Here is a 21,245-nt window from a genome sequence, read left to right as displayed (position 1 = left end):
CCCGCCCCTGCCCCGGCCGCGGGAGGTTGAAGCGTCTGAGGGGAGCGAGGGGCGGGAGGGCGATTCCGCCCGCTTCTTTCATCCTTCGCCCGGTCCTGGGGGATTTGTGCTCCCCCAGGGGTCTCCCTTCGCTACTCAGCCCTGCGGGCCGCTGCTGTGGCTGCGTTTGTGGGGTGTAGCACCTCAGAATGAGCTTCATGGGTCGGTGGCCCTGCTTATAGGCCGCTCAGCCTTCGTCCTGCTTCCCTGCAGGTGGAAAACTAGCAAGGCAAAATCTGTACTGAGTGTTAATAGTTCCTTTTGTTGTGGAGACAGTAAAAGGAGTGAGTGCCGTTTTATAACGTTGCTATAAACAGGAAAATTGAGGACGTAGTTACAGACGTACCCGAAGTGCAAAATTCAAGTAAGTACTGAAAAGCAAAATTGCCTTTTCCCCTTGTAACTAAAATTTTCTTTACTTGCTGGACAGAATTTTTTGTGTGGTGAACAGCATTACTGCTTGAAAATGTCAAGGATTCTTAGCCTAAGATACAGGAAAAGGATTTTAAGTGTGCAGGAGACCTGTGTAACTCTGCTGCCAAGTGACAGCTTTAGTAAACCAGTGGGAAAAGTATTTGTTATGGTCATTTGAAAATGAATTTGCATTAGAAAGTAAAGGCAGAGAATCGTAGGATTGTTTGGGTCTTTTAAAGCTGTCTCTTAGGTTTGAAATGATTTTGCTGCTTGGAAAGACTTATTACAAATTTGTGACATACAGTATACATAAGAATGATGTAGCTTTTTCTAGGCTCTTGCTTACAACAAGAAATCATAGTAATAAACCTCCATTATATTAAATGGAGGCTGTGCACTTCCTGTTAAATTGATAGATTGCTAAAATACCAAATTAACCAGACTCTTTACTAAGGTCTGGGGTTTTTTAATAGAGTACCTATGTTCAGTTTTGAACAGCTGGGGAGCAATGTTGACTTCTAAGATAAATGAGGACTTCCCTCCTTTGGTATCAAGCCAGGAAGACCAGGGCTGCTGGGCTTTTAAGGCTTTGGCACACTGAACCTTCGACAGTTTTCATCTGTAAAGAGGAAGGCCCTTGTGCCAGCCCTGTGTTGCCTAGATTTGGTTTGCAGGATTTTATTCTTGAGAGGTTTCTGTTTCAAAACTCCTAATTGCGATTTGCAGGTGAGTGGAGATGTAGGTGTCGATTTTCCAGCTGCATTCTGGTCATTCGTAGGAGTTTCACAATTGCTAAACGAAGTTAAACTTTGCCAAATTGATTTGAAGTTGGTTGGTGCTGGGAGGTGTAACAACCATTTTAATTAAGGTGCTTTTCTGAGTGAGCTTGGGATGCTTCCTGATAATCCAAACTTCCACCTGTGCGAGTAATTAATTTTTTAAGCAGCATCCCCAAAAGGATCAAATGAGACTGGATTATTTTCAGAGACCTGGATACCAAATTATATTGTTCTATAGAAAAGATTAATTGTTTATGCTTGTGGACAACAAAAATCTTCTGGCTCCACAGAGCTTGAGGAGTGAGGAGAAAAATAATATGTAAAATGGATAATAAAAGACTTTATGGCAGTTAATAGTGTCATGCATCCTCTTAAAGAAAAGCTGTTTACAAAGCAAGATGCTACTTGGCACACGAAGCAGTTGTGTAACTTAAGCAGAAGTCTTTTTTGAACATGCCAATTAGAAAATAAACCTTAGAATTTCATATTAGAGCTTTTTCCTCAATTCTACAGCCACATGGCTCATTATAATCAGGTGACAATGACACTGTAATTCATTCTGTCATTTAACAGAGACTGCCATTCACCTCGAGATGGAAGAGTCAGTGCTGGATAAATTGCCATCTCTGTGCAATACTCCAAAGGATGCCGGGGCAGCACCTGCACAGGGGCCTAGTTCAGGGAAACAGGTATGAAAACTCACTGCTTTTCCAATAATGTGATTCTTCATAGTAACAGAAATGCCTGTGAAATCATCAGGGAGTCAGCAGTCCCTGAGACACTGCTTGCTGCAAGGGTAGAGACAGGCACCTTGTACCCCCAGCTACCAGGCTGTGCAGGTAAGGAATGTGCCTGGTATAGCTCCCTCTGAAAATGCAGATGTTTGCTGTGAATAAAAAGTGACAGCAACATAAGCCAAATGCCATACTAATAAATTTAAATACTATCTAGGGCGTGTGGTGGATTCTTTGCTTGTTTGTTTTTGCCTGTCATCTTCAGTTTTCTCAAATCCTGGCTCTCTGGGGTGCTGTGCATGCAGGATGACTTTCTGTGACTCCTGCCTCCAGTGGAGCAAAGTACAAAGCTTTCAGTGGGCATCTTCTCTATGGTGCTGAGCTCTGCTTTGGCCTCATCCCAGCTTGTGAAATGGTGGTACCATCACACTCAGCATCCAGAGCTATGCAGGACAGGCCTGGTTTGAAAGTATTCCGTAACTAATCCCTCACTCCAGTATTTTAGTGCATTTCTATAAATAAAAATGTTAAACGCAGATTATAAAAATAGTTATTTTGAAGAAAACAAAATCTTTTTAGATGCTTGTGAAATATCTCAAAGCAGGAACAGGTCAAAATTATACAGGTATTTCTAATATGCTCTAGAATACAGATGTTTTGTACTAATTCTAATACAGATGTATAGGATGGAACAGCAGGAAAAATAACCCTTACCTCCATTAAACTAGAAGGGAAATTGATACAATAAAATTAGCCAAGTTGAAATATGTTGTATTTCTTTTACACAAAGACTAGGTGAGTAAGTTTGTCTCAATAGATTACAGGATTTTGTCCAAACAAATATGGAGCTACATCTTTCCATATCTTGCAGCTGTGTGTGCAAATACATGTGAAAGGAAGAAATTAACTTTGTTCAACTTTTTGAAGGCTATATAGAGAATTAGGCTTTACAATGATAGCTAAATATATTACATATTCTATGTAAATAATAATGATGGCTAAACAGTTTGAGATTTAATAAAAATTTAAGATTCTCCTGACCACCTGGGTTTTTTGGGTTTATTTATTTTACTTTTTAGCAAATGAGTGCAGCTCTGAGGGAACGATTAAGGAAAACAAGACGTTCATTTAATGCCAATTTGACAGTGGCAAAGCGGCTCAAAATAGACACTGATGACAAAGACTCTGCTGGTGCTGACACAGGGTGCTTGCCAGAGACAGGTACAGACTGTTCTAGATTACAAGATGGTTCTGAAAACCTGCAAGGAAATGGCACTGGACACATGTGTTTGAAAAGTCCCTCACAGGAGAGTGATCCCTGTGGGCCAGCAGGGAATTCAGATGTGCTACAGGTTGATCTGGGTCAGCAACAGTCCCTGGAAGAAAAAGTAAAGCTGCTGAAACAAGTGCAAGAGAAGGAAGAGCTGCTTCGTAGGCTCAAACTGGTGAAGATGTATCGATCCAAGGTGAGGCAATACTTACAAACTGTTTTTTTAGTGTCGTGTTTGTGTATTGTCTCAGTTTAAATTTTATAAAAATATCTGCAGGGTATGAAAAAGTATCAACATAAGGGGGTTATGTCAGCAGATGATGACTGTTTGTTTGTTTGTCCAATTTCAGAACAACCTGTCTGAGCTACAGGCTTTGATAGTGAAGTGGAGGAGTAGCACCCAGCTGATGCTGTATGAGCTGCAGTCGGCCTTTTCTGCAGATGGCAAGAAAGTGAGTCTCACTCAGCTCATTGATACCTTTGGGTTAGAGGATCAATTACTGCACTACAGCAGAACAGAAGAAGACTTTGTAGATGCATAATCTACAGCTGCAGAGCTTTCTTTGCACAGACACAAAACAGAAAAGACTGAATAAATTCTGATTGTGTCAGAAGTGTTGGTCAGACAATGGACTTTATTTTTTGGGGTTAGGAGGTTTTCTCCAGAGATACTTGTAAAGCTGTGTCCATATATACAGTAGGCACTGTAAAAGGCATTACTTAATGGAAAAAAATCAAACTGGTGATGTTTTGGAGAATTTGGCTTAATGACTTGTCAGTGAATTTTTATTTAATAAAAATCAAGTCAGAGTTTAACATGTAGAGAGCAGTCCATTTTTTGATTAGTCTCTGCGTGCTGATTAGTCTCTGCATGGTTACTTGTATTGAAATAACTCAAATTGTCAATTCTGTTCATGTTCAGAGGGGGAGAACAGTTCACTTTGTTTGTAGATACACCCATTTTACAAATATCTTCCTAGTGCAGTCAGCCAATGAGGGCCAATGACAGCATTTTGTGAGTTAAGTGAAGATAACCAGTTTTGATGATGTTAATATTCCAGAGCTGAGATCAGCTGTTCTCACTAGCTGTAACTCCTGCTGAGGGAGATGTGCTGTACTGCAGTTGCTTTCAGGGACTGCTCCAGACTGTCTCCTCAGGGCTGCTGCCTCATAAGCATTCTGCCACAGCCTGAGGTAATGGAAGGGAAGGCAAGAAAATTGAAACTAACTTTATACTCTCCTACTACATCTGAGAGCCAAGGTGGTTTGTCTTTTAAAATAAATAAAAAAAACAAGACCTTGTTTAATGGGATTGCTTCAAATACAGCATCATAAAGCTAAATAAATATTTTCTATTTCATTTATTCTCCAATAAATGCCTTTTTGAAAAGTTTTATTTATTTAACTTGAAATTGCTTATTTTCTCATCATGGTGATGTCTGTTTATTTCCCCTAAAATCACTGCTTCTCAAGTGTAACAATACATAAATCTTAACTACCTCACAACTCTCCCTGCTAGCAATCTTGTTTTCTCATTGGTTATACCCTACCTCTTTTGTTTACAGTGTTATATCCTGTTTCCTTATAAGGGAGTAATTTCTTAAGATAGCTCAAGAGAAAGAAAATCCAAGATCATAACCATTTTAACCATTGGTAAGGCTCATTGGACTTCAGCCTGTACTTACACCTTGTTCTTAAGAATACTGACTGTTGCTGTCCAGAGAGAATTAATGCAGAACAGCCTTTATTGGAAGTCACATTTTGAGTATTAAAGCACCATTTCTCTGCCTTTTTAGGCTTGTGCACCTGGTGAAGGGGCCAGTTATCTTCCCCAAGGTCCATAGCACATTTTAGGGCAGTTTCAGCAGAAAGACTAAAGGTCTTGTAGTAAGTGAGGTATAATTAGAATCCTTGCAAATCAGAGACGGTAAAGCAAAAAGATGTACAGGATCACAACTGAAACAGTTTTTTCTTACAAATGTAGAATTTTAAGCTAAGGTATCAAAGCTATTGTTGCTTTCATAATGAAATGGGTTTAGATGTCATGTGAACTTATGAAAGGAGAATTGAACCATGGAGCAGGGAAAAAAAAAGCATTGAGAGTAGGTAGATCAGACTCCAGCAGTTGTTAACTTTATCACAGGTTCTTTATTTTCCACAGCTGTCGTGGAGGGAGCTGGCAGGAGAATACACTGCATCTCAGTTAAAGGGGTGGGAGATGCCAGCAACTATTTCAGGAGGCCAGATGTTTCCAAACCTGCTTTTCCTGTGCTTCTGCCCTTGGCAGCAGCCACAGCTCCTGCTGGCTGTGGGTCATTATACCATGATAAGGCACAGCAGCCTTTGGGACACATGGTCAGGATGAAGCAGCCCTACATCTGCTCAGAAACCTACACCTGTGCCCTCACAGGGGTAAATTATGTCAAATCCAGAGACATGAATTTTAGCTGATGCCAATTCATAGACTTCTTTACCTTTAAAAGGTTCTACAATTGCATATTGCAAACAATGGACATACAAATATACATGTTCTTCTATCAGTCTACAATTTCTTGTACCCTTTGTTTTCTGTAATGAGCTCTATGGTTTAAATAATAAAACTAGTAGAAATTATTCTGATCAACTGAAACATAATGGAGTTAAGACCAGGTGTAAAAAACACAAATCAGACAACCATGCATCTTTCACATTCCTTTATTTTTAAAGGAATTACAGAGGAAACAATTTGTGGAAAGAAAAGTTCAGAGAGAAGAATCAGCTGTCAAACCTCTTTTCCTTAGATAAGACCATGGTGTTATCCATCTACCTAGACTGATTTTTAAATAATATGGGCTGTTCTTGGTTTCAGACTTTCAGCTTCTGACTGAAGAATTGCCAGCTGTTTTTCCTGTTCCCTTATAAGGATCCGTAGATATTTCTGCTTCACAATCTCCTGGTAACGCTGCCTTGTGATCCTTTCAGAAATATCCCGTGTGTCTGCAGAAAACAAAAGTATTAGTGCTAGCCTGTGCTCATAGGGGATGTGTAGTCTGCATTTATATGGGACCTGTCCTGGGGTTATTCCAAGTTCTGTGTAAAATAGGCAAGCATTTTAAAAAAGGCTCTTTTGGGCTTAAGAGCCTTTATAGTACTGAATAAAGCAAAATATTTCAAAAAGGCACTGGGCATGCTTGCTTTAGCTTCTAGCAAGTACCCACTGTTATGAAAATCTGTAACTGTTTTCCACTAGTGGAAAGATCTCTGTAAGTTTTCCTAATACTGAATACTGTTCTTAGCTCCACATTTTTTCCTCTGTTCTCTTGGAAGGGTGAAAAGAAGCCCATTGAACAGGTTTCAGAAGAAATGAAAGCATGTTGCCTAATGAAGTTAATAATGACTATAATATTTTGACTTGAACAGTTTCAGGAATACAGTCAGTTAGCTTTGGTTGCGAGAGCCACAAGAGTCTCCAGGTAACACTTCAGCAACCACGTTATGTTTTGGCAGGAAGGACTCTGCACATTGTGCACATACAGTAACAGCCAGGCATTCCCTGCCCCTCAGCTGATGGTGGAGAACAGCATTGTTTAGCCTTGGAGTTACTCCTGAACATTCTTTGCTCGTGCCCCAAAGTGCATCGCTGCACTCACCGGCTGCCTTGAAGACGTGCATCCTTTCTGACACAGAGACAAGCATTTCCTTCAGCTGCAGGCTGAGATCGTAGTTTGCCTGCTCTTTTTGATGGATGCACTTCCTCAGCTCTCTGACCTTTTTCTGGTGTTTTTTCACATTCTTCTTGTGCAACTGTCCATTTTGAGATGAATAAAGCAAATACATGAGGTCATACAAAAACTGTTCAGACAAACTTAGGATGAAAAGCTATCATTGTAAGCACTGTGTTGTAGCTTGATAAACTTCCATGTATGTTGATTGGACTAGTAGCACATTGTAAGCTTTACTTTGTAAAGTGTCTTTCACACTCTATCTCAGTTTATGGAGCTCTAATTTAAGTAGCAGCTAAGGAATAAAGAAGTATAGGCCAGAAAGGGAGATATATTAAAGATAAAACTTGAAAGGCAAAGGGAGAAAAGGAAGTCAGTGGCATCAGTGAGTTAAGGACATGCTTTTGGCTGCTGGGAGCTGCTGAAGCTGATGGATGGGCTGTAAAGGGACAAGATAAATACTAAAGCTTTATGAGGAAGAGAAGGTGGATGCCAACTAGCACAACTTGGAGAAAATCCAGTGAAATCACTTAAAAACAAGGACAGTCATAATTTGAATGATGAAATACATGAGGTAGCCAGCAAATCAAATTGTTGTGTCTCTTATTTTGAATATAGAGGGGAGGGATACTTTGAACAGACTGGTGCTCCTGGAGAGAAACATTAAACAGTGAAGACTGAAAGAATGCTTCATTAGAAATGAAAGAGTGACTTTTATAGGCAGTGCTGTGCAGGAAATCATTAGCAGATCTGCATTCAGATGTTCAGGATAGGAAAGTATTTAATTCCAGTAACAGAGCAAGTAGATAGGCTTCATCTCTGCAGCAATCCATGTATGATGGCTGCTTCCAAACACTACAGAACTGCTGCTGTAGTCAGCACAGCTCAAGTTGAGGAAACTATTGAAAGCCTGACAGTATGGTCAAATACATGATATATCTGTATCTATAGATCTATACCTCTATCTGTGTGTGCTAATATGGGTGTACTCCAACAGTCCTTGAGTTTCAAAGAGGAAGTGCAATTGATATGGGCATTGATATTCCAACGCCTCTTGCTAATGAAGGCAAGGAGCTGCATTTAAACTAAGGATGTGTCTCAGATGTGGTGGTTCCCTTGGATTTACCTTATCCATGACGCCAAGGCTCTGCTCCATCCCTGCTAAGTGCTGAGCAATGTGGGTGTCATAGTTCTGCACGGTTAGGAACTGAAGAAATAAAACCAGAAATTATCTTATGCCTATTCATTCTCAACAATTCCACCCTTCTGTAAAGAAAATCATACTATGTGAAACTCAAAAAACTAGAATTCTGCAGTAAAGCTTATTAATCATCATAAATGGACCTTGTAAGGATATGCCTGGATGCTACAACCTTTCTTCTTCCTCCTTTCTTCTCCCAGTGGTATTCTCGGCTGTCGCACAACCTTTTCCTCTTTTTCCTGGCCTGCCACCTGTGCTTGTTCAAAGCTCCGTAGGTGCTGCCGTGCTGGCGCCCTCCTGCCTGCCGGGCACAGCAAACAATTCGCTGTTCTGCCGCTGGGCCCGCAAAGGGCAGCGAGGGTGGGACTCGGTGAGGCTGCCGGAGGAACGCTCCGTGTAGAGCAGAGTTAGGGGATTTCTGTGCGATGCCAGATGGGGGCACCTCAGATCTTCCACCTTAAAAGGGCTCTGCTCGGTTTAAGAGATCTCTTCCTTGTGGCTGCAAAATCCTGATTCCTTATTCAACGTCAATTTTGAAACATTAAGAGTTAGGGCTAATTTTGCCTTAATTTACACTGTAACATGCCAAAGAATTTCATCACTGCTCAATCTCACGAGTAAGACTTCCCTTTGAAAGCTGAACTGTTGACCTATTAGGAATCACGTTTCTCTAGTAAGAGGAGATTTATGAGGTATAAATATAAACAATCTTTCTTAAAGGCAGCATAATTTTCTGCAGTTAAAATATAAATCAGAAAAAGCAACTCACTAGCTGGCAATCTTTTGAAATAGGTAGTATTACAATATCCCGAGCCTTCTCTTTCAGATCTTGTATCTGCATTTCCATTTTCTTGTGTTCCCATTCCAGCTGTATTATCCCTTTAGAGAAGTCTTTAAATTCTACCATGGCAGTAATTTTTTTTTCTCCTTGAGCCTAAAAAAAATAGATCAATCTTAATTAACACACTTTACAGATTATGGAATAATTGTTTACAACAAGATGGGCAAGTTTCCAAAGTCATAATTTTAGTCAATTAAACATGCTATACTGCAGTCTCTATCCAGCCTTTCTCCAGATGGTTATCTTTGTAGGAAGTTCAGTCTCTTTTATGCTCTGTGTCACAGCCTTAGATCATAGAAAAAGATGAAGAAAATTACAATTAACCTCTCCCTCCATCTATCTTATATAAGAATGGAAAGGCATTTTAGTTTGACAGAATACAAGCTTGCTCTGTTTAAGGTATTTTCTAGATGTTAGTGAAGGCTTTGTTCAGTAGCAGTAAAAGACAATTTTTGTACAGCTAGAATGCCTAAAAAAAGAACATTTCATGAGGATATGAAAACTGTTTAAAGTATCATCACCAATTTCACCTTACATAAAAAACTGTATTAATTTTTACATTTAATGTGTGCCAATATTCAAATGCTTCTTAACATAACTGTAAGTTTGCCTCTAAGGAATTTTTGGAGTGGTGCCCATGATATTAGCATTTTCTAGTTACAATGTTTGTGTAAGGGATGATGTGTCTAAAGATTGTCGCCATTTCATTGATCTGAATTGTATTGATCAAACATCAAGAAAGCAATCTGCACTGCAGTCTTTACATCAAGAGAAGAGACATTAGAGAATTCTGAATAGCTTCTAGATTACAATTGAGGCTGCTGGTGTGTTGTAAAGAATTGAAACTAGATGTCAAACGAGAAAAGCTGAGCCCCTGAAGGACAACACGTTTGTCTAGAAAGGTGAAATTTCCTCCAGATAATGTAAATTACCGCAAGAGAGCAATTCAGTTCTTCAACAACACTCCTGTCAATGAGAACAGCATCACTGTAGTCTGGGATCTGAGTACTGTCCAATTCCACCTGTCCTTGTTTTAGCAGAAACTGGACAATCACATTCTGCTGAAGCTTCATCTTCTCCTCCTTCAGCCTAAGATGGCAGAAAATAAAAACAGCATTTAGTGATTTCAACAGGATTATATAAATCCTCCCATGATTCTCAATATTTATTACTGGTAGGTGGTATGTTCATGTAGGGCTTACTCTTTGATGGACTCTGTCCTCTGTTTGCTGCTAAAGTGACTACAAAATCTGAAATTTATTGGATATGTATACACAACGTTTTCAAGCACTGGATTCAGTTTAACATACTCTAGCACATGTTCTGAGGGAAAATGTTATTACTGAAAAGAAATCTTAATATCAATTGAAAAGAAAACAGAAGAGACTTCCACCCAGGGCCCATTTTCCTGTATATTTTACTTTGGAATTTATTCTGGAATGATAACAAATGTGAAAATTACGTTATGTAGATGAAAAAAATGGAATATTGCAGGTCCAAGCAGTAATGAAACCTAGATAAAAGATATTGGAGAACAGAGGTGTGTAATTTTGTGACTTTTGGTTCCCTGTTAGTGGAGTATTAAAGGTCAGCTGAACATAGGAAAAGACACAATATTACCAAATGAGTTCTTGGAAAGTGCTCTCTAATTCTGACTTCATCTTCTCATTTTCATCCACTCTTCTCTGGAGATAGGCCTTCATGTCTGCCAGTGCTAGGGCCTTCCATTTCACCTAGGCAAGCAACAGTGTGACATTCCCAACTTTTTCAACTTTGTATGTCAGGCCAAGCTTCTTTGAGGACAGACAAGTTCTTAAGAAGATCTCTGTATACATAAATATGCAGCCCAGTATTTTGAGAATCTTAGTACAGCATATGATACATAAAGGTTTCAATCCTGATACTCTGCTCAGGAAATTATTTGTTGATATATGCATAGTTTATTCATGTGAAGGGAAATTGTATTTGCTTCTCTTTTGGTCAACTTTCATGTATATCTGTCTCTGGATAATTCAGATTTATTCATTCATGCTTTTATAACAAACAAATACATCTCCAGAAACACCTTTTGTTAAGAATTGTTATTTATATTTTAGAAAAATGTTGGAGTGCATTGGTGCAAGTGCCCAATGCTTATGGGAGAGGATGACTTCAACAGATAATGGGAATCAAATACCTGATAGGTTTTTTTGCTATGGATAGAGAAAAGGAAAATTATATATTTTTTAAAATAAAACCATATCAAGGTCACAATCATTCTGATCTAATCCACCCATATTAATATACTAATTTTTCCTCTGAAGAACTACAGCCAGACCTAGAGAACAGGTTTCCCTGTTATTCTGAATTGAATGTAGACAGAACAAACTTTCAAAGGCCAATGGAGTATAAGTATCCTGCATTGTTATTTCACCACTAGCTTGACCCTACGTGAAAACTCCACTGAAGTTTAAGATTCAAAAATATCAAGAAGTATGTGGGCAAAATAAAGAATTTTACATACCAGCTCCTCACTCTCCATTTTATTTCGTCTAGCTAGACAAAAACGTTCCCACACAGAGTGGTCTAAGCCACTAGGCATGTGCTCAGGACTATCCAGTTCATCCAAGGCTTTCATTAAATGGGAAAGTGCATCTTGGTAATTCTCAGCTGATCTCTTCACATAGGGGTTAGCTGTGTCAAGGAGGGTTTCTGTCCTTGGGGTCCTAATGCACACACACAGCACAGACAGGATGTACTTTGTATTTTCTCTAGCACAGAAGAAGGTCACAAAAAACTAAGAATGTTTCATACTCTCAATGTCTTGCAAAAAGCAAATAGATAAGACTGTACAAAATAAGAATCTTGTCTTGGAATCTGATGATTGTTTAGATTCCATTTAAAATAGATTTTGTGGAGTGAATAAGGAAATGTATATTCAAAATAGCAATTGTTAGTGTGATGGGAAATTAGCTATTGTTAACTATCCAACAAAAAGCAGGCAATGTAATTTAGACTATTAGAATAATTAGGACTCTCATTCTTGACTCATGAGAAATATTAGTATTTAAACAATGGAATCAGAGGAGATCTTACTCTGGTCGATTTCTGTAGAGATGTAGAAGTTCCTCAAAGAGTTCATGAGGTACATCAGCAAACTGCCTTATAAAACCATTTTCCAGGCTCTAGGGGTGGGGAAGAAAGCTTTCTTGTTACCACAATATTATTTTCTTAAAAAAAATCAACCTGTCCATATCTTAGAAATACAGGATACAGGGCTTTTCCAAGTGCTCCCAGCCATCACAGAAATCTGCACTATTTTGTAAATTCTTCTATGCACATACTATCTTCTACTGCCTAATTTCATTGGTCAGTGAGCTGGCCAGAACTCTTGCTTATGGAAAAGTACATTCTTCTCATTATGAAGATACATGATTAACTTTTAACTTCTGAAACTCCATGTGTTCCCAAGAGTCTCACCTTCTGTTCATGTAGTGCATCTTTATAGGGGCCTGTGTAAGCCTCAACAACGTATTTTGCAGCCAGGAATTTTCTTGCAGCCTTGACCTATTGTAAAACCAAAAGATTCAGGAATGAAACAGCCAGCAGAAGCAGTGAATAGCTATTCACATACACTGATGAAGCTGACACCTTCTTATTTCTAGAGATAACCTTGTGAGCTATTTTAAGTAACCATATAGTGCCTTCTTCTAGGGTCACTTGTAGATACTGCTAGAAGGTGAAGAGGTGTGAAATTAAACTAACCTGCTGCTTAAGAATGTAACAAATTTGTGTAAGAAATGCTTACAAGCCTTTTGAAACATTGAATGTAATGACATATATTGACACCTTTCTTTTTCTACGGAGATTTCTTTTTACTTTCATGTCATCTCAGGTAAGACCAGTCCAAAAATCTCAAATGTTTTTCAGTGGAGAGTTATTAACTTCAGAATGCAATTTCCCCACTGTCATGGCAGAGTTGTGCTATGTGTCAGGATACTAAAGTCATGTTTTATAGAGGCTGTTAAATGCTAATACTCTGCTGGGGAGGCAGTTTTGTTGTATTTGATGGTTTCCAGGGACCCAAAGTTGTGCCAATGGGACCATTTAGAAAATGAAGAAAAAAAAAATTGCCTCAGATGGCTTTAAAACTAGTCCAGCCAATTCAGTGGTGGGGGCCAGATGCCTGTTTGGAATCCCTCCCTGCAGCTCACAACAGGCTGCTGGCAACTCCAAACACACAGTGCCCTGCACAGGCTGAGCAGGAGATCTGACATGTGGAGGCAGCAGTGCATCATCTGTGGACTCATGAACAGCTCCATGAAGACAAAGTGGGAAAATGGGATAATATTGTCCCAAAAACCAGAACCGCCTGCAGACTACCACAGTGAGAGACTTGCACTGAAACCCAGACCTACTACTGGTACTTTCAGCTTGACACCAGGCACTAAAGAATATTATATGTAGCAAACAAACAGCAGCATGCCCTTCTGAATGAAGTTTTACCAAAGAACTCCAGATGAACCAAGCTGAGTACCCATTAAGAAAACCAGAGGTATTTAAAATGTATGTCGCCTGTACAAATTGAAAAAAAACCCAACAATGATCCTGTAAATTTCTTCCTGACCTTGTCAGAAAGTCCTTTATGACAAGATTTTGGTTTGGAAAGAGCAGACTTCACATGAAACTGTAATGTAAACGTTACATTACTCCTAACAACAGCATTCCAAATTATAACTTACTTTTTCTTTCTTCTTTTTCGTGAGGAATTCATGAAGTCCAGCTTCTCTGGTGTCCAACTCTTCATCCAACAGTAAAGCATAAATGAGATTGACTATTTTGAGTTCTTCCTGTGAAATTATTATAATTAAAAAAAGTTAAAATTTCTACTGCACAGAGGCAGAGATGAAAAATTAATGCTTTTTGCAATACCTGGTAAATGGCCATCTCTGATTTCACTTTCTTTTCAAAGAGTTTGCAGACAATCTCATCAAAATTTTGTGTTGTTTCCTTGATGGACGCTTCAAGTTTGTTCCATTCATTTCTTAGAAACTGAGGAAGGGAAGGACAAGGGCAGCAATATTACATCTGGAGGAACAAATAATTTCTGATGTCTCTCTCAATATATATATTTATCTCTACATATATATGAGATGATGGGGAATGCACAATATAATATAATGCACAACTCTAGAATGCAGCCAGAAGGCCACAGAAATTACTTGTTTGGAAAGAGTTCTGCCAGGCTACAAAGTTATGTTGTTCCAATACCAATTTGAAGAATAAATATAACTCTGTTATTTGTGTATGGCATCAGCAACTCTGGGAATGAACCTGAAAAACACATCTTAGAAATGCTGGTACATTTGTGAAGGAAAGTTACCTTCTTAGGATACCACAACTTTTACAAGTTTTTGCTCATAGTAATTGTTGTAAGTGGAGACTCTTAATTCTGTCTAAGGTAGGATTTATTTAATATGCCACATGATCTTTGATGATCCTTTATTGTTAATTTATCCTATTTATTAGTATTCATTTTTAGAAGTTGCTTCTGAGAAAGATTGGAAGCTTTGGTCATGTGCACTGTGAACAAACCCATCTTTTCCTCATTTAAATTTACTTGTCTATAGTCTTCTTTTTCTTCATTCAGCTTCTTGACTTTTTTCTCATATTCTTCAAATATTTTACTTTCTTCTTCAGTCCAAAGATCCTCAGATCTGGTTATAAAAGAAGGTGGAGGAATATCCTGGAAGTATTGAAGAAAAATATGCTTAAAAGCAATATTAGGTCTACTTCAGCACACTAACAAACTATGGCATGCACTAAATTTAACAAAAAGTATTTCTTAGTAAGGTACAAGCAAAAATAACATATATATTCTGTTGCTCTGGTCTATTACTTGCACCAGTAATTTTAGTGTATATATATTATGCTAGACTCACTTGCAAAATACAATAATTTGATACTCATATACTACTGTCAGTACAAGACACACCACATTTTCTGTTTCAGAACCTCAAACCTAACTCCATGCGGAAGTTGTTTTTCTATTTTCCAAAGTAGATTGATTTCAGAGGAGCCCTTGTTTCTGCCCTACCCTTTTTCTGTGGCACTCCTTCACATCCTTTCCTTCCTCTACTGCTGTACTATCTATATTTGGTGAGTTAAATGAAACACGGTGTTTTTCTGTAAGATCACAGCCATGGATGACTGACCCTTCCCATAGCTGTTGTAACGGTAATAGATAGATGTTCATTAAATAGACGATGTTCCTACAGTACTCCACTCTGATAGGAACAGGTGTTGATAGGTCATAATGCAATCCTACAGTTCTCCAGCTTTCTTGTGTCACTGAGGCTGGAGATATTTGCTGTTTGAATTTCCCATTGCCAGAAGAGTCCACAGGTTTCCTAAAGGACACGGCAGGAACACATCTCACCATTTTCAAAATGTCTTCCCTCCTGATTTCCAGCACTCCACCCATCATGTCATCAAGAGCACGCGGTCTTTCATCGTCCTGGGAAGAACCACAAGAAATACTTGAAAGTACAAAAGGAAGTGTAGCAATTGCAAGTTCTGGGGGTGGTAACAATGCTCACCTCTAGATTATTCTGAGTGCCACTAGCAGATTGATGCTTTTTGGGGATGTGTGTGAAACATGCCAAAAGTTTCAGTTTTTTCTGATACACAGATACTCATATGCCAAATAACTTACTAAAGTTACCATTTTGGCAGTTTTGCAAAGAACACAGAGGCATAGTTTACTTCTGGCCAACTGATAAGCTATGATGAATGAAGTTGTAATTGTGGATCTGTTTTGGGGCCAGAACCATCTTAGGTTTTTTTACACATGCATTTTAAAGCCAGAGGACAGCACTACAATCTTCTAGTCTGAACCATGGAGAGCAGAGGCTGCTGAATCAACAAACACATATCAAGCACAAAACTCTTGATTGAGGGGTAGCATGAATTCGGACATGTATCTAGTTCCCAGCCACGTGATATGGTATTTTAAGTTGCCCTTAAGCAGATGTTTAAAAACTGTGAGTCTAACACTCTATCTTTTCTCCCCCAGCTGACCTATGTAGTTCTGATTGTAAACAACAACAAGAAGGAAAAGGCACATATCATTATTACCTACCAGTTTAAGTTTATACTCTCATACTACATTACTGGGCTGTTTCAGTACTGCATTAATTAAATAAGCCTAAACAGAGACTTCTTTAATTACCGTAGCAGCAAGGCGTCTTTCCATTTCAAGCCTAGCCAGCATTTCTGCTTGCTCTATCTCCTCTTGAGTCATGTATTTCTCAACTTGAATCTGAAAGCAGAAAATTAAGTTAGTGTCAGGGTTCTTTTCTCCAAAAGTGATCACAGGGACTAAGAACCTTTGGAAAAATAGTGGTCCTGGTTTTGGCTGGGATGGAGTTAATTTTCTCCCAAGTACCTGGTGTACAGTGCATCCCACAGCCTGGGGATTGGTATGTTGGTGGTGAGCAATTGTTTTTCATTTGTATCAGTTGTTTTTCCTGGGGTTTTGTTTATTTATCTTTTTTATTATTTTCCTCTTAATTACATTTATGATTAAGTTTTAATTGCATTAATTACATTATGATTATCATTATTGTCATTATTATTATATTTTGTTTAAGTTATGAAACTTCTAATCCCAACCCATGAGTTTTCTCAATTTTACACTTCCAATTGTTTCTCTCATCCTGATGAGATGGGGCAGTGAGTGAGCAGCTGTATGGTGCATTCTTGCTGACTGGGGTTAAACCATGACAATGGTGTAATACAAATTCTCCATGCTTGCTCTATCTCTAATTTATAGGCATTTTGAAAACTTTTAACAGCAATAAATTAAGTTTGCATACATTTTTTCACTTTTTCATTTCAGATTGACTTATTAAGGCTTTTCTCCCTAAAAAGGAAAGGGAAGAAAATGAGCCAAACATTTATTTTAAGTATACAGACACATCTGCTTGAAGGTTTTTCAGTACTGACACAATGTCTGGAAACAAGAAGAATTAGAGAGCTGGGTTTGAAGGAGTGAAATACAAAGATGCATTTTTCAGACACCTCTGAATCCTGAATGGTGAACGCTCGCTCTGGCACCTCATGATCTGTGAGGACTGGCTCCCACATTTCCACTTCAAGTTCAAGCTGTTCCAAGATTTCTTGGATCTTCAGGTTTCTTTCTTTCACTCGTGCTATCTCCTGCTCCTTTTGTTGTACAACTATGTCAAATTCCTCATTAAAAGCAATTTTCACTTTGTAAATAGTGTCCTGGAATACCAAAAAGGAAACAGCAGTACTGTTCAGGTCATATCCATCTCTGTTTATATACTGCTCCTCAAGCTATCAGAATCATGAACTTGTATTTATGTGTGTGACAAGGAGATAAACTGGTAAACCCTTTTTGTGAAAACCATAAGTGAGGAGTTCAAGCTTTGTTAAAGGGACTTAGGTAGATGATGTCCTTTTTTTCTTTTTTTCCCCAGAAATTTTTATTCATTTTCTTCTACACATTTGGCATTTAGGAAAGAGTCTGAAAGAAACATGCTGCTGCCAAAGCTAGATAAAAAATAAGGCTGTCCTCTATTTGCTTTTTTTGGCTCTATTCAGCTGAAAGAAGGGGGAGCGTCAAAGAAAAAAACATGTGACCTGTAAATCTAGAGTCTGTAAATCACAGGCGCAGGGAGGCAGAGCAAAGGATGTACTTTCCTGATGCAACCTGCAGCTTCAATATGCTTCCACGTGATTCTCTATAATATTTAAGTAAAATGTGCCCATTAAACAAACAAACATTGGAAACTGACTTTTTAAGAACACCTCAGACCTTACAATCATCTAGAAAGCATGTATTCTTAGTGGATGAATTCTTCTTTTAACATAAAGAATTGATCTCAATGAAGATAAGTAGAACATTAAAGAGGGTAAAGCATATGTCTCTCTTACTGTGAGATTTTGTTTTACTAAAATGCACCATGAAAAGGATACAGATAACCTGAAATTGGATAACCATTAACATGAAGTCTCGTTCTTCCAACTCAAGCTGGGAAATCCACAGCACTGTGTGCATTTAGCAGCTTTTGTCTCAGTTACTCAGAGACTGGTGCAACTCTCCAGTTTATTGTCTGTATGTACAAAATCTAACAGTGGCTGTGACTGCTGTAAAAACCAACAGATAAGAGAGTGTCACTGCAGTAAGACAGATTTCAGAAGACATCACCTTCAGTAATGTTATCTGATTGAGTTTCTGCTCCTTGGTGTGCAGGTCACATTGGTGGTACAGGATAGATGTGTCCCCACCATAGTGAGAGCTCAGGCTTCCCTGTAGCCAGTGAGATGCACCATCATCAGCCACTTCTGACTTCTCTCCTTCTTCGTCAGATAAAGCTGTCTCAGAGTCAACCTCAAGATTTTTCTTCTGAGCCTGCAAATCAGAAACATGGCAACTGTGTTAAGTTTGTACATGATCCGGTGGCACACGATGACAAAAATTCCAGAGGTTATATTCTTCAATAATTCTCAGTGATAAAATAATACAAATTGAAATGATCATATCTGGAATACCGGGTCCATTTGTAGGTTCCCCAGTACAACACTGGGATGACTGAAGCAAGTCCAGTGATATGCCACTAGTATCAGTAAAGATTTTAAACATTTTATACATGAGCTCAGACTGAAAGAATTGGAACTGTTTACCCTCAGGAAGGAGAAGGCTTGGGGGGTTCTTTTTCCTCTGAGGGTTGTCAAACATGAGAAAAGGTAGTCCAGAGAATTTATGGATTCTTTCACCATGGAGATATCCCAAGCCTCACTGGACACAGCCCTGAGTAAATGCTCTGGGAATGTTAGACTGGATAACTTCCAAAGGGCTCTTCTAACCTCAGCTGTTCTGGGATTATTTAAGACTAACACTTTTTTTTTAACAACATTTCACCTTTATTTACGTTTTTAATTTTTTTCCGCCAACTTCTACAGCCAGACAATGGTCCTTAGGAATGTAACTAGATAAAGAAATGATAAGATGCCAGCTCAGAAGATCATGATCTGTACCTTAAGAGCAGCTATCTCAGTCTTCTTTAACTGGAGAACTTTCTGCAAAGTTTCCAGCTCTTCTTTACTACGTTCCTTCAGTGGGTAATTACTCACTTCACAATCCATATGGAAGCACTGCTCAAATTTAAGATAAAAAACCCCAAAGTAAGAAGTTCTTCAGAATGCTTCTATCAGTTAATTTGTTCAATACTTGAATGCTAAAAAGTTACAAGCTGCCTAAAATCAGGAATAAAATTGAGGATCAATTAGTACAGGCAATGGAAAAATAATCTATGGGTGTGGTCTCTATCCATCTTTATCCACAGAATTAAATCAGAACTGGTTTGTATGGGATTTTTTGTAAAATGACTTGGTCTTTCACTACTCTTGGGATAATCCAGTATCATCAGTTTGATTCATCTCCCTCTGTTTAAAATAGGCAAAGTAAGGGTTAAATTTTGCCTTTATGTCCTCTGTAGCAGAATTCATATGGAGTGATGAAGAAAAATACTATTTACTTCTCCTTTTAGCAATACTGTGTAAATATATTGTCTGAGATCAAGGAATTAACGAGTTCCCTATTTGCTTATCAGCACTATTTTCCACCTTAGAAGGTAAAATCCGCCAGGCTCAAATGAAATTAACAGAATAAAAGATGTCCCTGAGCCTTTGGAAGAAGTAAAGTTTTTCCCACACCATAAACACATCAGAATGTATTATTTTGTCTCTGTACCTTAAGGAATAAATAAACTACTGAAGAAAATATCTTAGAAAGCAGAGGTTACCTTAACTGCACGTCCTTTTACACACATGACATCCCAGCAATCATATTTGATTAAATCCTGCAAATAGCGGTAGGATAAAGTCTTCATCTCAATTTCCTTCCTTGCCTTTCAAGACACAGAAGAGAAAATAACAGGATGTGGTGCAAAGTAACAAGATATGGGCAGTTTGCATTGAGTTACTGAGACTAACAAATGAAATGAATTATCAATATTTCATCATCTTAGACTATCACTATCTTCTCCAAAAACTGTCTGCATAGTACTGAAGGCATCATTTGCTACGAGAAGAAAAGCATTCCAGAACTTAAGCAACATGCCCAAGGCCACAGTGTGAGATTTATAGTTTCTGGCACAAATCATATTCCAATTTGCCTTGTCTGCATCAGCAGCTTCACCTGCTTCAAAAAGTGACTTTAAATATTCTGTTTTTCTGCTTCTCAGAGCAAACAGCAACTTTGAGATAATCCTCTGCTATTTACTCATTTTTCTCCTTTCCACTGATAGTTTTAAAATATTCCCCTATTTTGCCATACCCTGGCCACGTCTTCATCAACCTCTGCTTCCACTTGTTCCTGTTGTTCTAAATTCAGGTTGAACTCCCTGAGCTCGAGTTTCTCAATGTCTGGCACCTCCTCATTTTCATGCATCATTTTCTGAATCTGTTTTTTAAAAAAACAAAATAAAAGGAAAACAAAGTAATTTTAATATGAATAGAGGAAATGCTATTTTTAACACTATAGAACTTGATATCAGAGCAAATTATTTTATTTACTTGCACTTTTAACTGCCTTACAGGAAGAAACAGAACAAAAAGGAGAGCACAGTTTTTTCTATAATGAAGATTGTTAGAAAGGCAGAAATTAGCCTGCTGAGGGGACAAATAGCTCAAGGTATAAGGGTGGAACAAAATAATCATTTGGAGCAAAGGAAACTGAGAAGCAGACAGGAGCTCCTGGCAGTTTCAGCACTGGTCCCTGAAGAAACACATCTGTTCAATACCTGTCTGCTCAGAGCTTATGACCAAGATGTAACTGAGCACTAGAGCTCACAGCCATAAAGCAAGAGTTCTTTTAAACAAAACTGGGAAGCTGAGCCATTGCCCTTGGAAGAAACTCACAGTTTCACGCAGCTTTTTAACTCTCATTTGCACCTCTTCCCTCTGATTAGCAAACCTCTGAATCTCGTCTCTCATAACCTGGCATACAACAAATGCATTGTGAAAGGCAAAAAAAAGGCAAGAGAAAAAAAAATACAGAAGTAATCTAAAGGAACATTTTCTGTACAGAAAATAAAATGCCAGTGGGATTAATAACTGAAACAGACAAACCCCTAATTCAATAGGATGATCCTTAGAATTGCACAAGGGAAAACAGATTTTACAGCAAGGAGACATTGTAAACTGGTTGTACAACAATAATTCTTGAAAAAAAGAAAATACTAAAGAATTCCTAGTTA

The 21,245-nt window shown here is 38.4% G+C and overlaps 2 protein-coding genes across 4 annotated transcripts in view; one reads left to right on the top strand and one right to left on the bottom strand.

Moving 5' to 3' along the window:
- On the top strand, window positions 1-4,629 carry SFR1 (SWI5 dependent homologous recombination repair protein 1). Its single transcript, XM_063406452.1, has 4 exons — window positions 1-403; window positions 1,806-1,921; window positions 3,046-3,432; window positions 3,587-4,629. Exons 2-4 carry the CDS (start codon window positions 1,826-1,828, stop codon window positions 3,776-3,778), a joined length of 675 nt encoding a protein of 224 aa, XP_063262522.1. The 5' UTR covers window positions 1-403; window positions 1,806-1,825; the 3' UTR covers window positions 3,779-4,629.
- Window positions 4,630-5,920: 1,291 nt separating this feature from the next.
- The window catches only part of CFAP43 (cilia and flagella associated protein 43), a 38,856-nt gene continuing 23,531 nt past the window's right edge, over window positions 5,921-21,245 (bottom strand). For 2 of the 3 annotated variants that reach the window (XM_063405363.1, XM_063405365.1), the window contains 20 exons: window positions 20,908-20,985; window positions 20,324-20,449; window positions 19,791-19,895; window positions 19,024-19,140; window positions 18,194-18,397; window positions 17,041-17,247; window positions 16,190-16,279; window positions 15,398-15,475; window positions 14,579-14,704; window positions 13,891-14,010; window positions 13,701-13,808; window positions 12,439-12,525; window positions 12,055-12,143; window positions 11,483-11,684; window positions 10,600-10,712; window positions 9,912-10,068; window positions 8,908-9,072; window positions 8,064-8,144; window positions 6,866-7,019; window positions 5,921-6,212 (listed from right to left, as the gene is read on the bottom strand). In XM_063405363.1, the coding sequence (XP_063261433.1) occupies window positions 6,055-6,212; window positions 6,866-7,019; window positions 8,064-8,144; window positions 8,908-9,072; window positions 9,912-10,068; window positions 10,600-10,712; window positions 11,483-11,684; window positions 12,055-12,143; window positions 12,439-12,525; window positions 13,701-13,808; window positions 13,891-14,010; window positions 14,579-14,704; window positions 15,398-15,475; window positions 16,190-16,279; window positions 17,041-17,247; window positions 18,194-18,397; window positions 19,024-19,140; window positions 19,791-19,895; window positions 20,324-20,449; window positions 20,908-20,985 (2,565 nt within the window). In that variant the 3' untranslated portion in view covers window positions 5,921-6,054. The remainder of the gene's footprint in view (window positions 6,213-6,865; window positions 7,020-8,063; window positions 8,145-8,907; window positions 9,073-9,911; window positions 10,069-10,599; window positions 10,713-11,482; window positions 11,685-12,054; window positions 12,144-12,438; window positions 12,526-13,700; window positions 13,809-13,890; window positions 14,011-14,578; window positions 14,705-15,397; window positions 15,476-16,189; window positions 16,280-17,040; window positions 17,248-18,193; window positions 18,398-19,023; window positions 19,141-19,790; window positions 19,896-20,323; window positions 20,450-20,907; window positions 20,986-21,245) is intronic. The other variant, XM_063405364.1, reaches the window with a different exon arrangement.

Source organism: Prinia subflava, chromosome 9 (assembly GCF_021018805.1).
Source record: "Prinia subflava isolate CZ2003 ecotype Zambia chromosome 9, Cam_Psub_1.2, whole genome shotgun sequence".
Taxonomy (NCBI): Eukaryota; Metazoa; Chordata; class Aves; order Passeriformes; family Cisticolidae; genus Prinia; species Prinia subflava.
This window is presented reverse-complemented; position numbering and strand designations above follow the sequence as displayed.

What these genes read in the sequence shown, in the direction of transcription:
- SFR1 (XM_063406452.1), top strand. Translation starts at nt 1,826, where the DNA reads ATGGAAGAGTCAGTGCTGGATAAATTGCCATCTCTGTGCAATACTCCA. An exon ending in GGCCTAGTTCAGGGAAACAG is followed by an intron (nt 1,922 to 3,045) that starts GTATGAAAACTC and finishes TTTACTTTTTAG; the next exon opens with CAAATGAGTGCAGCTCTGAG. An exon ending in TGAAGATGTATCGATCCAAG is followed by an intron (nt 3,433 to 3,586) that starts GTGAGGCAATAC and finishes GTCCAATTTCAG; the next exon opens with AACAACCTGTCTGAGCTACA.